Here is a 17,456-nt window from a genome sequence, read left to right as displayed (position 1 = left end):
AGAGGCATTTAAAATCAGAAATCTTTGTAAATATTTAACCAAACTATTCAAACTAGCTATGGCATATTAACATCAGAGCAAATTATTCTGCCATTGGGGAACGACCGTATAGCTCTAGCTAATATTTTTCCCCTTGCCATGTTGGGGAACTGCATTGTCTTGCATCTATCAAACATCTAGACTACTGAAAATCAGTGTAAAGCTTTCCTAGATTATCACAGAATCACTCACTTTTCCAAATGCTGTACTGCTCCTCCCCCTCCTTCCAGGTTGGGCTTCAGCACCAGTACGAATTCCTCATGCTGTCATTCCATTGCTTTATTAGAAATCTTTTACCAATGCTTTTAAGAGTGACAGTGGACCAATGATTTTGTACTAGTGTTGCTTACAGTGAGGTCTGGAAAACAAGTATTTCTTAGCAGATATAAACACCTTTCTAGCAAGCATTGCAATTTTGCATCTGCCCTTAAATGTGCTGTGTGCAAAAGCAACGTCATCATGATTGACGGGAGAGTCTAAGGCAATGGAGTAGAACAAAACCTGCATTGTACTCCTGAGAATGAAGCATATCGCTAAAAGTGTATGAAATCTGCAAAAGATGGCTGCATATTTCCAGAATGTGGTGAGTTGACTTAAAATAATGCTGTAATAAATTTTAATGGGTGGGGCATTGCAGTATTAATAGATTCTATGCTCTTGTATTTTAGACATATCTTTACAGATACTATGAGAGTTTGTCTATAAATGATGCTCACCTGTAATGAAGTATTTACAGGCAATTTTCCATAAAAAAGATCATGTTGCAAATTACTGAAACTGTATTTTTAATGTATAATATGGAAAGAGTTGGAAAATTCATTTTTTTTTAAACTAGATTGACTACACAATTTTAACCAAATCTGATCATCCTCTCCTTTTTATGAATCAGATATGCTAAATCAAAGTTTTTGTTCACTATTGGTTACATATGTAATGAACAAAAAAAGAAATGGGCTTTTGGTGCATTGTATCATTGTTCTTTATATATTTAAGCTGCCTACACCCTAAATGGCTGAAGTGTGTTCTGCTACTGTATCTTGAGTTTAAACAGAGCTATTTAATCTGTCTGACTGTTCTTTGTGCTTAAATATATAATAAATTATCCAGGCTCTCATTTGCTATTTTCTTCTCCTTCATTTATTTTTTTTGATCAGTCCATGTAATTGTTTTTATTTCTCTACATTATAATCTTTGTCTCTGCTCCAGGGGAGCCATTTCTATTTTAAATATTTCCATTTGTCCAGAAGCTCAATATTTGTGCGTTTTTGCTAGTTTCAAGTATTCCTACTATGTTTTCAAGTCCAGATGCTGTAAATAACTAGCATATAAAACTATTTGTACAGCAAATTTTATTGTTGAGAAAATGAAAGATAAGGCTCTTGATGCAATGCCAAGGTTGAAATTAATAGAAATAAGTGACCCCAATGATTTTAGCAAATTTATCCAGTGTGCAGCTGAGCCATTCAGACCAGGAGGGTTCTAATTGAATTCCCTGGTCCCTGCTGAATTGGCTGACTTCAACCATGGTGCTACAGTTAACTGTAGTATGCTTAGTTTGGGGGAGGGGAGAGGTACGGGAAGAAAGATATTAGCTCGTGTTCCTTCCCGTGAAAGCTATTGACGGACATCTGCTGGAAGTGCTTGTGTGTGGATGTCAGATGAGGACTGGATCAGGCTCAACTGTAATTTTGCCTATCCTGGTGACACTGAGACTTGCACGATAATAATGGCCTTGGGCAAAGTATCAGAGAGCTACAACTGTCCATAGAACTGTACCCACTAAAGAATCAGTGCTTTCAGAAGAGGGGAGAATTTTGTGAGAAAAGCTGGGCAGGGAAGACAATCTAGTAGTAATGGTTAGGTGAAAGACCTTTTAAAGATTGTAAGGGGAAGGAAAGAGTGAGGGAGGTCAGTTTTGAGTTCCGGATGAAGTGTTAGGATAAGAATTTAAAAAACCAGATTCTGGAAATCTGAAATAAACATAGAAAATGCTGGAAATAAAACAAGTCAGTCAGCATCTGTGAAGAGAAAAGATAAGTTCAAATTTCAGAAACTGAAAACTAATATAAGCAAGCAGTTTAGTGTGGTGGCAAAAGGGAGGGAAGAAATAAGGTATTCTAGTCACAGATGGAGCTCATGGGTTGCAACATACTTAACAGAAAACTTAGATGATGTAAAAGCTCACCGGCAAATAGTTTAGCAGTTGCAAACTGTAATCTCAATAATTTTCTTATGTAGCTTTTCCTTTTCTCATTGTCAACTGAAGTTATCTGGCCTGTCCCTGTCTGAGGGTTACAGACAGACTCACTGATTGGAACAAGACAAGTTGATAAATACCATCAAAAATGGATGGGGTGAAGTAAAATTGAGCAACAATTTTTTAAAAATCTATCAAACACATATTTAAGCAAATCCCACAAGATATTCGTATTTGAATTTAATGCCTTCCCACTTCCCTCCCCCTCATGCAGCAGGCATGGCAAATTGACTAAAATTTATAACAATTAGAATAAAAAAATGGTTAGAGCACAGAAGGAAGCCATTCGGCCCTTCGATCCCGTGCTGGCTCTCTGCAAGAGCACTTCAGCAAGTCCCAGTCCCCTGCCCTTTCCCTGTAGCCCTGCAATTTTATTTCCTTCCTTATAAGTCTACCTCCAACACCCTTTCAGGCAGTGCATTCCAAATCCTAACCACTCGCTGCCTAAAAAAAGGTTTTTCCTCATGTTGCCTTTGGTTCTTCTGCTAGTTACCTTAAATCTGTGTTCTCTGGTTCTCGACCCTTCCGCCATTGGGAACAGTTTCTCTCTCTCTGCTCTGTCTAGACCCATCATGATTTTGAACATCTCTATCAAATCTCCTCTCAACATTCTCTGCACTAAGGAGAACAAGGCCAGCTTCACGTAGCTGAAGTCCCTCATCCTTGGAACCATTCTCGTCATTCTTTTCTGCACCCTCTCTAAGGCCTTCACATCCTTCTTAAAGAGCAGTGTCCAAAATTGGACACAATACTCCAGTTGAGGCCGAACCAGTGTCTTATAAAGGTTCATCATATCTTTAATGCTTTTGTAATCTATGCCACCATTTTTTGAAGTCCAGGATCCTGTATGCTTTTTTTAACCACTTTGTCAAACTGCCCTTCCACCTTAAATGATTTGTGCACATATACCCCCAGATCTCTCTGTTCCTGCACCTCTTTTAGAATGTTACCCGTTAGTTTACATTGCCTCTCCTCGTTCTTCCTACCAAAATATATCGCTTCGCACATTTCTGCATTTAAATTTGATCTGCCATGTTACCGCACATTCCACCAGCCTGTCTATCACTATCCTCCTCACTGTTCACTATACTTCCAAGCTTTGTCATCTGCAAATTTTGAAATTGTGCCCTGTACACCCAAGTCTAAGTCATTAATATACATCAAGGAAAGCGGTGGTCCTAATATCTGGGGAACACCACTGTATACTTTCCTCTCGTATTAAAAACAGCTGTTCACCACTGCTCTCTGATTTCTGTGACTTAGCCAATTTCATATCCATGCTCCCACTGTCCTTTTTATTCCATGGGCTTCAACTTTGCTGGCAAGCCTATTATGTGGCACTTTATCAAATGCCTTTTGGAAGTCCATGCACACCACATCAACCGCATTGCCCTCATCAACCCTCTCTGTTACCTCATTGAAAAACTCATCAAGTTAGTTAAAGACTATTTGCTTTTAACAAATCCATGCTGGCTTTTCTTAATTAATCTATATTTGTCCAAGTGACTGTTAATTTTGTCCTAAATTATCATTTCTAAAAGCTTCCCCACTACCGAGGTTAAACTGACTGGCCTGTAGTTACTAGGTTTATCCTTGCACCCTTTTGTGAACAAGGGTGTAACATTTGCAATTCTTCAGTCCTCTGGCACCAGCCCAGTATCCAAGGAGGATTGGAAGATTATGGCCAGTATCTCTTCAATTCCACCCTTCCCTCAGCATCCTAGGATGCATCCCATCTGGTCTTGGTGACTTATCCACTTTAAGTACAGCCAGCCGTTCTAGTACCTCTTATAAATTTTTATCCCATCCAGTATCTCAACTACCTCCTCTTTCACTATGACTTTGGCAGCTTCTTCCTTGGTAAAGACAGATGCAAAATAATAATTTAGTATATAAGAACATAAGAAATAGGAACAGGAGTAGGCCATATGGCCCCTCGAGCCTGCTCTGTCATTTAATAAGATCGTGGCTGATTTGATCATGGACTCAGCTCCTCTTCCCCGTCCGCTCCCCATACCCTGAATTCCCTTATTGTTTAAGAAACTGTCTATTTCTGTCTTAAATTTATTCAATGTCCCAGCTTCCACAGCTCTCTGAGGCAGCGAAGTCCACAGATTTACAACCCTCAGAGAAGAAATTTCTCCTCATCTCTGTTTTAAATGGGCAGCCCCTTATTTTAAGATCATGCCCTCTAGTTCTAGTCTCCCCCATCAGTGGAAACATCCTCTCTGCATCCACCTTATCAAGCCCCCTCATAATCTTACACATTTCGATAAGATCACCTCTTATTCTTCTGAATTCCAATGAGTAGAGACCCAACCTACTCAACCTTTCCTCATAAGTCAACCCCCTCATCCCCGGAATCAACCTAGTGAACCTTCTCTGAACTGCCTCCAAAGCAAGTATATCCTTTCGTAAATATGGAAACCAAAACTGCACGGAATATTCCAGGTGTGGCCTCACCAACACCTTGTATAGCTGTAGCAAGACTTACCTGCTTTTATACTCCATCCCCTTTGCAATAAAGACCAAGATACCATTGGCCTTCCTGATCACTTGCTGTAGCTGCATACTATCCTTTTGTGTTTCATGCACAAGTACCCCCAGGTCCCGCTGTACTGCGGCACTTTGCAATTTTTCTCCATTTAATTCATAACTTGCTCTTTGATTTTTTTTTTCTGCCAAAGTGCATGACCTCACACTTTCCAACATTATACTCCATCTGCCAAATTTTTGCCCACTCACTTAGCCTGTCTATGTCCTTTTGCAGATTTTGTGTATCCTCCTCACACATTGCTTTTCCTCCCATCTCTGTATCGTCAGCAACTTGGCTACGTTACACTCAGTCCCTGCTTCCAAGTCGTTCATATAGATTGTAAATAGTTGGGGTCCCAGCACTGATCCTTGCAGCACCCCACTAGTTACTGGTTGGCAACCAGAGAATGAACCATTTATTGGATGCATTGGTGATCATTTTCCAACTGTCTATCGACTCGATGATCAGTTCCTATGGACTGGAGGGTAGTTAATGTAACACCACTTTTTAAAAAGGGAGGGAGATAGAAAGCGGGTAATTATAGACTGGTTAGCCTGACATCAGTGGTGGGGAAAATGTTGGAATCAATTATTAAAGATGAAATAGCAGAGCATTTGGAAAGCAGTGACAGGATCGGTCCAAGTCAGCATGGATTTATGAAGGGGAAATCATGCTTGACAAATCTTCTGGAATTTTTTGAGGATGTAACTAGTAGAGTGGACAAGGGAGAACCAGTGGATGTGGTGTATTTGTACTTTCAAGAGGCTTTTGACAAGGTCCCACACGAGATTGGTGTGCAAAATCAAAGCACATGGTATTGGGGGTAATATACTGACACGGATAGAGAACTGGTTGGCAGACAGGAAGCAGAGAGTCGGGATAAACGGGTCCTTTTCAGAATGGCAGGTAGTGACTAGTAGAGTGCCGCAGGGCTCAGTGCTGGGACCCCAGATCTTTACAATATACATCAATGATTTGGATGAAGGAATTGAGTGTAATATCTCCAAGTTTGCAGATGACACTAAACTGGATGGCAGTGTGAGCTGTGAGGGGGACGCTAAGAGGCTGCAGGGTGACTTACAGGTTAGGTGAGTGGGCAAATGCATGGCAGATGTAGTATAATGTGGATAAATGTGAGGTTATCCACTTTTGGGGCAAAAACGCGAAGACAGAATATTATCTGAATGGTGGCAGATTAGGAAAGGGAAGGTGCAACGAGACCTGGTTCATCAGTCATTGAAAGTTGGCATACAGGTGCAGCAGGCGGTAAAGAAGGCAAATGATATGTTGGCCTTCATAGCTAGGGGTTTTAGTATAGTAGCAGGGAGGTCTTACTGCAGTTGTACAGGGCCTTGGTGAGGCCTCACCTGGAATATTGTGTTCAATTTTGGTCTCCTAATCTGAGGAAGGACGTTCTTGCTATTGAGGGAGTGCAGCGAAGGTTCACCAGGCTGATTCCAGGGATGGCCGGACTGACATATGAGGAGAGACTGGATCAATTGGGCCTTTATACATTGGAGTTTAGAAGGATGAGAGGGGGTCTCATAGAAACATACAAGATTCTGACGGAACAAGACAGGTTAGATGCAGGTAGATTGTTCCCGATGTTGGTGAAGTCCAGAACCAGGGGACACAGTCTTAGGATAAGGGGTAAGCCATTTAGGATTGAGCTGAGGAGAAACTTCTTCATTCAGAGAGTTGTTAACCTGTGGCATTCCCTGCCGCAGAGAGTTGTTGATGCCAGTTCATTGGATATACTCAAAAGGGAGTTAGATATGGTCTTTACTGCTGAAGGGATCAAGGGGTATGGAGAGAAAGCAGGAAAGGGGTACTGAGTGAATGATCAGCCATGATCTTATTGAATAGTGGTGCAGGCTCGAAGGGCCGAATGGCCTACTTCCTGCACCTATTTTCTATGTTTCTATGTTTCCCGACTCTCTGTTTTCTGTTAATTAGCCAATGTATCCACGCTAATATATTACCCCCAACCCCGTGAACTTTTATCTTGTGCAGTAACCTTTTATGTGGCACCTTGTCAAGTGCCGTCTGGAAGTCCAAATACACCACATCCATTGGTTCCCCTTTATCCACCCTGTTCGTTACATCTTCAAAGAATTCCAACAAATTTGTCAAACATGACTTCCCCTTCATAAATCTATGCTGACTTTGCCTGACCGAATTTTGCTTTTCCAAATGTCCTGCTACTGCTTCTTTGATAATGGACTCCAACATTTTCCCAGCCACAGATGTTCGGCTAACTGGTCTATAGTTTCCTGCTTTTTGTCTTGCCTCTTTTTTTAAATAGGGGTGTTACATTTGCAGTTTTCCAATCTGCTGGGACCTCCCCAGAATCCAAGGAATTTTGGTAAATTACAACCAATGCATCCACAATCCCTGCCGCTACTTCTCTTAAGACCCTAGGATGCAAGCCATCAGATCCAGGGGATTTATCTGCCTTTCGTATCATTATCTTACTGAGTACCACCTCCTTAGTGATAGTGATTGTGTTAACTTCCTTCCCCACTATAGCCCCTAGAGTATCCACTGTCGGAATATTGTTAGTGTCCTCTACCATGAAGACTGATACAAAATATTTGTTCAGCGTTTCTGCCATCTCCATGTTCCCCATTACTAATTCCCCGGTCTTGTCCCCTAAGGGACAACATTTACTTTAGCCACCAGTTTCCTTTTTATATACCTATAGAAACTCTTGCTATCTATTTTTATATTTTGTGCTAGTTTACTTTCATAGTCGATCTTCCCTTTCTTAATAATTTTTTTAGTTGTTCTTTGCTGGCTTTTAAAAGCTTCCCAGTCTTCTGTCCTCCCACTAGTTTTGGCCACTTTGTATGCCCTTGTTTTTACTTGGATACCATCCTTTATTTCTTTAGTTAGCCACGGATGGCTATCTTTTCTCTCACACCCTTTGCTCCTCACTGGAATATATTTTTCTTGAGAGTTGTGAAATATCTCCTTAAATGTTCACCACTGTTCATCAACCGTCCTACACTTTAATCTAGTTTCTCAGTCCACTTTACCCAACTCTGCCCTCATACCTTCATAATCTCCTTTATTTAAGCTTAGTACGCTGGTTAGAGATCCAACTTTTTCAACCTCCATCTGAATTTGAAATTCCATCATGCTATGATCACTCATTCCGAGGGGATCCTTTACTAGGAGATTGTTTATTAATCCTGTCTCATTACACAGGACCAGATCTAAGATAGCTTGCCCCCTGGTTGGTTCCGTTACATACTGCTCAAGGAACCCGTCCCTTACGCGCTCTATGAACTCCTCCTCAAGGCTACCCTGACCAATTTGATTTGTCCAATCAATATGGAGGTTAAAATCACCCATGATTATTGCTGTTCCCTTTTTACAAGCCCCCACTATTTTATGCTCCAACCAACAGAGTTGCTACTGTTAGGGGGCCTATAGACTATGCCCACCAGTGACTTTTTCCCCTTATTGTTCCTTATCTCCACCCAAACTGTTTCAACACCCTTATCATTTGAGCCAATATCATTTCTTACTATTGCAGTAATTCCATCTTTATCAATAGAGCTATCCACCTCCTTTTCCTTTCTGTCTGTCCTTCCGGATTGTTAAGTATCCCTGAATATTTAATTCCCAGTTCTGGTCACCTTGCAACCACGTCTCTGTAATGGCTATCAGATCATACCCATTAGTCTCAATTTGTGCCATCAACTCATGTATTTTGTTACAAATGCTATGTGCATTTAGACAAAGTGCCTTTATGTTTGTTTTTTTACACTTTTTTCCTACTTGTTTCTTCTCTCTGGCTAGGGATGCTAGAGAGGGGCAAACAATATGGAGCAGTTGTGGCATTATTTATTCTTTGTTCCACTATGCATACCATGCGTTAAAGTACAGTGATATACCACCATGCAAGCATGTTTGCGTATACATGCGCGCACACACACAAAAATCGCACACAATAATGTTCTTGTGTTCCCTAGGGAATCATACATCAATTTATTACTAGAACACAAATTCTTACCTGTCTCACCATTCAGCTGGTCCCTGTTCAGAGCGGTGGTCAGATCCCTGCGCACTTCTTCCTTTTGGTTGATCTTTAGCTAAACACATGTCACTTGGATTACAGAAAATGGCAGTTTTTGAGGGAGTGCGACACTTGCATTAATGCTTCATCAGTCACCATGGCCGCCTGGAGGATGGGAGATTTGAATCATTTGATTTAATGTGCATGACTGTTAAAAACAGTCCAACTCACGCAAGGCCATGTGCTGGGTCACAGGCTGGAGATGGTTCTGAAGTTGAGACTGGAGCTTTCAGAGGTGCAGGGTCGGGTACTTCATGAGAAAAAGAGAAACAAACATTAAATTAGTAAATCACAAAAAAGCATTATTTTGTAGCAATCAGGGCTTCTAGGTCTTGCCTTCCTTGCTTGTCAGTTGTTAACTGGGCATCAGCCTCGGTCTGTACTCTGCTGGAGTTACTTGCATGCAGTGAGCTAGGTTTTCTGCCCTTTGACTATGAATAGCTAGAATAATATAGCCCTTTGTTGCATCATAATAAGCTCTATCTCCCTCCTGAGTGGCGAGCTTCCAGCTCACTCAACCTTTCTGCATTATCCAACTCAGCATCTCTCAGCTCGACTTGGCTTGACTCGTATCCCCTCCTGTCTCCCTGCACCTATGTCCAGAGAAGTCGAGTATGTTAGTTGTTTTTGATGGTTGGATTTAATTTACTAGTTCTTTAGACATTATGTTCTTGAGACATTATGTTCTTGATTTCTTTAGGCAGGGCGGCAAGGGATCACACCATACAGCTGCTCTGCGGAAAGGTCTGGGAAGACGGAAAGGGATGTACAAGCAGAACCGAAGGGCTGGAGGTTACTGCATATCAGTGCTCAAGGGGAGGGAAGATCCTTGCGTCTAAAACTGCTGGACAAGACAAATTAAATCCAGATCATCAGCAGTGGGGAAGTAGTTACTGCGCACAAGTTAGCACTTATACGTACTGAGGAAGGCTGCAGGCTTTGTAAATCTCAGAAGGCTAAAGCTCAGGCAATGAAGGATGGGTATAACTTTAATGTGTAAGACTGTTTGTAAGTATCTGATAAGTTAGCCCAATGTTGTTTGGTTTTTAGTAAAAATGAGGAGAGGTGGGGAAGAAGAGAGAAAAATGAAACGTTCCCAAGGCTACATCATAGTATTTATTTTCAACTTGGTTTTCAGTAAAACATGGTGAGCATGTAAAATGTTTAGACTTAATTTGCATAAAACCCAGCCTTGCCTATAGGTTAGGGATTTGGGTTCTCTCAAGAGAGAGCATATTTTGAGCTATATAATAGGGTGATATAGGATGGGAATCATTTGAAGTGATGATTCAAGAGTGCAGTGTTTATAGAGTATTCTCCATGTAATTTGGGGATGTTTGAGATTAATAGGTGTTATCTCATGGCATGTATCCCTTTAAAAATCTTTTTATTATACTTCCTTTTTTTTTTGTTCTTGGGATCTGGGTGCAGTTGGCAAGGCTGCATTTATTGCTTGTCTCTAGTTGCCCTGAAAGGGTGATGGTGGACTGCTGCAGTCTTTGGATGATAGAGCAACCATAATGGTGCTAGGTAGGCAATTCCAGAACATTGACCCAAAGATGATGAAGGAACACTGATTATGTGCAAGCTAGGATGGAATGTAACTTGTAGGTGATAGGGTTCCCATGATCTTGATGCTCTTGTGCTGCTTGGTGCTACAGGCCATGAGGCTAGGAGTTGCTGTCTGATTACACTCAGTGAATTGCTGAGATGGATCCTGTGGATCGTAATGCAGCCACAGTGTGTGGTTGTAGGAGTGGATATCAAGTCTAGTGGTAGTGTGCCAATCAAACAAACAATTCTGTCCTGGATGGTGTCAAGCTTTGAATGTTGCTACAGATGCACCCATCCAGACAAATAATGAATATTCCATTACACCCCTGACTTGAGCCTTTTAGATCGTGGCAAGATTTTGAGATGTCAAGATATGAGCCAGTTGTTGCAGAGTACCCAGTCTCTTCTGCTTCTGTTGTTATGGTTCGTCCATTAATCTTCTGGTCAATGGTGATCCCCAGGATGCTGATGGTGGGAGACTCTGGTGGTGCCACTGAACAAGAGGAGGTGGAGGTGGAGGTCTAACCTTGTTCAAGATGACTATTGCCAGGCAGTTATTTGATGCAAATATTAACTGCCATTTGTAAGATCAAGCTTGGATGTTGTCCAGACTCTGTTTAAGGCTGACATGGGCAGCTTTATTGGAGAAGTTGTGAATAGAGTTGTATACTTTGGAATCATCTGTAAACAGCCCCAATCCTGACAATGAAACAGAAGATGGTTGGGCCAAGGACAATTCCCTGAGGGACTTGAGCAGCATCACCAAGGCCACCTTCCTTTGTGTTATAACTCTTGCCTCTTGGGGTGTTATTCCATTAATGTCCACCAACTATAGTTTTGCTCAGGCTCCTTGGAGCCATACTCCGTCTGCTTGGATGTGTCTTGATGCATTTGCTTCTTTCTTCCTCTGCTAATCAGGTTTTATTTGTATCTCCAACTTTATGACCTTCGCTCACATTATTTCTTGGGGTTTATTTTTCATTCTATGTTAGCCAGTCCAGTCATCCCCTTCTCTCTCTACTGCTACCTCTCCAGGTTAAGAGAGTCAGTTTTATGTTAATGAAGGCACATACTCATTGGGAAGAATTAAACTACTACGTAGTACTGGTGAGCTCTGCCTCTAATATGAAGCAGAATCTGTATTAGGGAAGATGGAGAATGGGATTGTGAGAGGAGCAGACAGAGTAAATCCATTAACCAGGGAGGAAATTTGGGAACCTAGCCAGATTATTGTAAATTAATCTTAAATTGAAAGGTGTATTCAGCACAAGCATATTAAGTGATGTGCACCATTGCCGATTGCACCTAATGACAAATGTGGAAAAGGCCAGTAATGATTTTATAATTGATTAAATTCAGCAAAGCATTAAAAACAAATGTTTTTTCAAATTGCTTTCCCTCCCCCATAGCTCCTAACTACATATGTAGAGTACACTACTACTCAAACTACTGTTGAACCAATTGCTATAAGCAAACCAAGTCTTGTGATCTAGAATTTGCTCCTATTCACCACTGTGTATGCCTGGGTTTAACAATTAACTCCTAATCAGTGATATTGCTCACTGGTGAACAACATCATGTATTCTCGTTACTTCTGAAGCCATAAAATAACTGAGAGAAAAATACTTTCAGGCTAAAACTATTTGGACAAATTTATTTAAAGTGCAATAAAGAGATTTAGACCACATATAAACTTTTACAAAACCAGAAAAAGGAAGTCTGAAATCTTTGTTCTTTTCAATAGCTTTTGAATAATGGTTCCTAATGGAAGTTTCGTGGAAGTTGATTCCTCACAGAGCTCCTATTAGCCCCCTGTGTTTACAGGCATGGCAAAGCAGGGAACTGAAGACACCAAGAAAGTCTGTAGGTTTTAAAAGCATCTTTTCCTTTAATGAAAAAGTAAATCGTTTGAAGATTGTCTTTAGAAAAGACACATCGCAGCAAGCCATGTGTTAATGTCCAGGAAACGAGCATCATCTGAGATGTTCACCTGTTCCTGGTATAATGGTTCAGTATTTTGCAAAGAATAGTCATGTCACTGTCTATCACATATTAACTTTTCAAATAAGCTGTTCCAGTTGTCAAAGCAATTAATTGGCTTCTTGGTCCACTGCCCTCCAACTGTTCTCAGGAGTGCCAATTTTTCATGTGAGACTACATAATGAGTGTTGGTAATTGGGATGTCACAGCTAAGCCTGATCAGGTCATCTTCAACAGGCATCCACAAAAACTTACTTTACACCAGGGTTTCACAGGATAGTGATTCTGGAACAGATAACTTTGGCTGATTACTTTTCCACACTCTATAACCTGGGAGGCCTAAATGTACTGCTCCCACCACTACCTTGGATGAGATTGGTTTACTTTTCACAGACCATTGCATCAAACCTGGGACATGCCTCCCTGGTTGGTCCCTGTGGTTCATAACGCAAAGCCATTAGGGCAGCCCACAAATTTTTATTTCAATTAGTTCTCCAATAGCATTGATCACAGGGAAGCTGTGCTTGGAGTCGGACTCTGGTTAGGCCAAGCAAAAGTAAGAAAACCTGGGGCTTGAATAAGGTATCCATAAAGAGGCACTGAGTTTGTGCATATGCATAATGGCCTGGGAAGTATTATGTGGAGTTTCCTAGCTTCAGACCCTAGAAATGGGCCAGGCCTATGTGTGGGGAAAGTTGTTCCAGGAAATTTTAATCTATAATGGGGGTTATATCGTGTTGTGGTCCAAAAGTAACACAGCTTCTGAAACAACTGGATAACATTTGACCGATTTGATTGTTTCCTTTGCAATTCATATATTTTTTTGAAAAGTGAACAATTTGGTTGGTTTTGAGCTGTTTGCTAATTGTTATGTTTTTCTAATGCCTTTATATTTTTAAGTGAATCAGCATAGCACACGACAGACGCGGCAATGCTTTTTTAAGAGGTGCAATGTTTTGGACTCGTACAAAAATGATGCTTTGAACCATATAGGTGTACATGCCTAATGTTTGTGCCGTGATGGCTTTTCCTTTTGTCGCTCTACAGCAACTTAATGCTCATAAATAGAGGATTGTGATTCTGATCCAGCTCATTACCATATTACATGATGCCTTTACCTATTAAGCCATTGGGTCTCCTCTCAAGATGAGTTTTATCAAGTACTAATGCTCTTGGTATTGGCACTTTGGGAGAAGAGAGAGTAGACACATTCATTTTTTTCTTTCAATTTAGTCAACTAGTGCATATTTTAAGTGTACTTAATACCACGTGAGAGTTCTGACGTAGGGTCTTTTTGGATGCTGGTAAATCTGCTTAGTCCAACATTATCTGTATTTTTTTAATCCGAGTTATCTGGTTTGAACATATTGTGCAATTTTTCCTTTTTGGTGAGGAGGATGGTGCATCAGTTGTCGCTGTTCACACATTTTTGCCTTTATTTGCTTTGATAAAATAAATGCCTTTAGATGGACAGCCTTGCATTGAATTCAACTCATGTTGATCTAACTGTTTTGTTTAGGTTGAAAAATCAGCGTGTAGTGGTTTGGCAGAATTGCTGCTTTATCCTCCAAAGAGTGGCCAACAGCAAAGGAAGACAAGTTTTAACCAGAAGTCAGCTGACAAGAAACAGGAGCCGCCAGTTTCTAATAAAACTGTAGCTCAAGGAGGGAAAGCAGTTGCAACTAAAAACCCAGTTGCAAATGATACAGAAGTGAAACAAAACGTCACCGAGCTATTACAGAAGTACAGCAGTGGACTTTGGGCCAACGCACTTCCAAAGTTGTTTGAAGAGACATACAAGATGCAGTTTCCTCAGAGTATTTTGGATGATCTTGACTGCTTGTCTGACATTTGCACTGTGGATTATGCAGTGTCTGGTGATCGCAAAAAGGCAATTCTTTATGCAAAAATGATGAAAACCACTGATGAGCAAAATGATAAACCCAAGGAGACTCTTCCCCCTGTGTTGGTGACTCCCACTGCTTTGGTGAAACCAGAACTGAAAGAGGTCATCAATGAAGAGTATTCTGATCTAGGACTTTGTTCACATAGAACCTGTATTGATCCTGACCACCTGGCATTAACCAAAAATGAGGTGACTCTGATTGCTGGCAAATTTACAGAAAGTTGCTCGATGCAGCCTGCTCCTCCCCCACTTAGCATCCCAACTGAGCAATTCCCATCCGTATTGGTGGTTGAGCTTCACACCACTGTTGAAGCTGTTATCAGGTGAGCCTGCCTCAAAATCTGCTATTTATATAGATTAGTGCAAGAAGGAGAGCGCAGTGACTCCTCGCATTAAAGGATCTGCATCATCTCAATCAAACCAGTGGGCATGCAGCATGTTTAAGCTTTGGTTGCAAGTTTGATGTTTGCCAATCTCGCAGTTTATTCAAATGGTTAAAAAGTCACTTGCATTGTTTCAAGTTAGAATAATAAACACAACTGTCCCAGGTAAGGTTTTTCCACTTAAGAAATGTTTTTGAATTTTTTTATACACCGTACCCCTATGAATTTTCTCATTGATTGTCTGGGGCCTGAGTGTAGATTTGATATTTATCACAGTACTGTTGTAGCCTAATGTTTCCTGCATTACAACCGTGACAATACTGTAAAGCCCTTTGAGACGTCCGGTGGTGTGAAAGGCGCTTTATAAATGCAAGTTTTTCTTTCTTAAATATAATCCTTCACTCATTGCTAAAATATGGCAAATCATCGAAAGGAATGGATCACATGACTGGTGCAGATGTTGCTGACATTACAGGATGAATGCTTAACACATTTATATAACACATTTATATGACTGTTCAAAGGAGGCATTAACCCATTAAAAATAAACAGCTGCCATTAAAGTAGACAGGAATGTTACACAAACACAAATGTTGCTTAGGGTAATTTCGAACCTCTAGCTTGTCACTGCCACTATTAATCTGCCACTTTACAAAAACTTCTTAATATGCAGGGTAACGGTTTTCTTTTCTCCCTGAACTGCCACAATCCAAATTATTTACATTATAAAATATATTTCACTTCATTTAACATTTTCGAGAAAAAAAATCTTTCACAATTTAGCGCATGCACTCTCACCCCCACCGCCCTTAACACCTTTACTCTCACGCATCCCGATCGACCATCCCGGTATGGCCCCCACCTTAATGCCTTCAAATCCAAGAGGCACAGACTTGAGAGTATCTGGCACACAAGCGGTTTATTTATTCATTCATCAGAGGTGGCTGCACCGCTCACTACTCCAAGGATCATGCTGTAATGCAAAGATATCCCCCGGCTTCTTTTCACCATAACGAACCATTTCCTTAAACCTCTCTGCCCTGCCCCGTCCACACTCCCCTCCAACAAGGTGCAAGGAGCTCATGGGTTTCTTTGTCACTACGATTGAGACTATCTGGTCAGCTGCATCTGCTGCTCCACCCAATTCCCCTTGCCCACCCTTACTGTAGTTTTTCTCCTGTGTCCCTTCATGCTCTCTTGGAGCTTATTTTGTTCACCTCCTGGTCACTGTTCCCTTTAAGCTGAGTGGTCGCGTAATGCTCTGCAGCTCCTGCACAGTTGGCTCACCAGCTTTTAAATAGGAGAAAACGAGCAAGCATGGTATTTTGAATGGACCACACAGCCCCTTAATGGGCCATGCACCCAAAAAAAATGAATGGACATATTGCTCCTGATTTCCTGTGAATGGTTTCCTCTCCTCATGTACTGTCCTCTTCCCTTTCAAAAACGCCATCCTTACCCTCTCCAAGAAACCCACCCTCAACCCTTCTATCTTTGCTAACGACCGCGCCACTGTATGCCTCTCGCATTGTAAGCACTTTTTCCATAACTCCATGTTTGGATCTCTCCAGTCAGGTTTCTGTCCATACTACATCATTGAAACAGCTCTAACCAAAGTCACAAATGACTCTAATCATGGTACATTAACCCTCCACAGCCTCTCTGCAATCTTTGACATGACCGACCACACTATTATCACCAATGCCTTTCCTCCATTGTCCAATTCAATGGCATTGCCCTTGCTTGGTTGCACTCTTAACTATCTGATTGTAGACGAAGCACCTCCATCAATGGCTTCACTTCCCAACCCCATATCATTACTTTGGGTCGCCCAAGGATCTATCCTTACTGCCCTTTCCTCATCTACATTTCGCCTCTTGGCGAAATCATCTGCAGACATGGGTTCAATTTCTCCATGTACAATGACAGCATGCTATTTTATTTTAAACCACCTCTCGTGACCCTCCACTGCTTCTGTGTTGTCAGACTGTTTATTTGATATCATGTCGTAGGTGAGCAGCAATTTCCCCCAGGTAAATATTGGGAAAAAGGATACCACCTTTGGCCCATGCCATAAACTCCATACCTTGCCATAGATTCCACTTGCCTCCCTGGACATTGTCTCAGGCTGAACCAGACTGTTTGCGATCTTGCTGTTCTATTTGACCCGGAGCTGCTTCCAACCACATTTCCTCTCATGATCTTCATCTCCACGACATCAGCCGCTCCACCATGATTAAGCCCATTTGCTGGTGAAACTCTCAATCGTGCCTTTTTCATCTCCAGAGTCGACTATTTCAATGTTCTTCTGGTCAACCTTCCATCCTCTACAACCTCAGTTCATCCAATGGCGCCCCATCCTATCCTGCACCAAATCCCACTCACCTGTCAACCCTGTCCTTCCTGGCCTACATTGGTTCCTGCTCCCCCCGCAACACCTCCAACTTAGAATTGTTATCCTTGTGTTGAAATTGCTTTGTGACCTCATCCCTCCCTATCGATGTAACATTCTTCAGCCCTGCAACTCTCCCCCTCAAACCCTCCTTCCCTCTGTCTCTAGCTTAGAATTTAAAATAACTACATTTTTTAGCACTTCATTATGTTTGGTTCCTGTGATCTGGTCCTTAGTAGATGAGAAAATATGTGTTAGATTACAGAATCACATTGGAAATGTGCTAAGACTGAAACAAAAAAAAAAAGAGAATTTGAATATCAAA

General features: G+C 41.3%; 1 protein-coding gene across 4 annotated transcripts in view; it reads left to right on the top strand.

Moving 5' to 3' along the window:
* LOC139264414 (tudor domain-containing protein 7-like) overlaps window positions 1-17,456 on the top strand; it is a 184,458-nt gene that overhangs the window by 100,862 nt on the left and 66,140 nt on the right. For all 4 annotated transcript variants that reach the window (XM_070880846.1, XM_070880856.1, XM_070880838.1 and 1 more), the window contains one exon: window positions 13,970-14,679. In XM_070880846.1, the coding sequence (XP_070736947.1) occupies window positions 13,970-14,679 (710 nt within the window). The remainder of the gene's footprint in view (window positions 1-13,969; window positions 14,680-17,456) is intronic.

Source organism: Pristiophorus japonicus, chromosome 1 (assembly GCF_044704955.1).
Source record: "Pristiophorus japonicus isolate sPriJap1 chromosome 1, sPriJap1.hap1, whole genome shotgun sequence".
Taxonomy (NCBI): domain Eukaryota; kingdom Metazoa; phylum Chordata; class Chondrichthyes; family Pristiophoridae; genus Pristiophorus; species Pristiophorus japonicus.
Note: the sequence above shows the minus strand (reverse complement) of the source record. Positions and strands in the feature narration are given on the sequence as shown.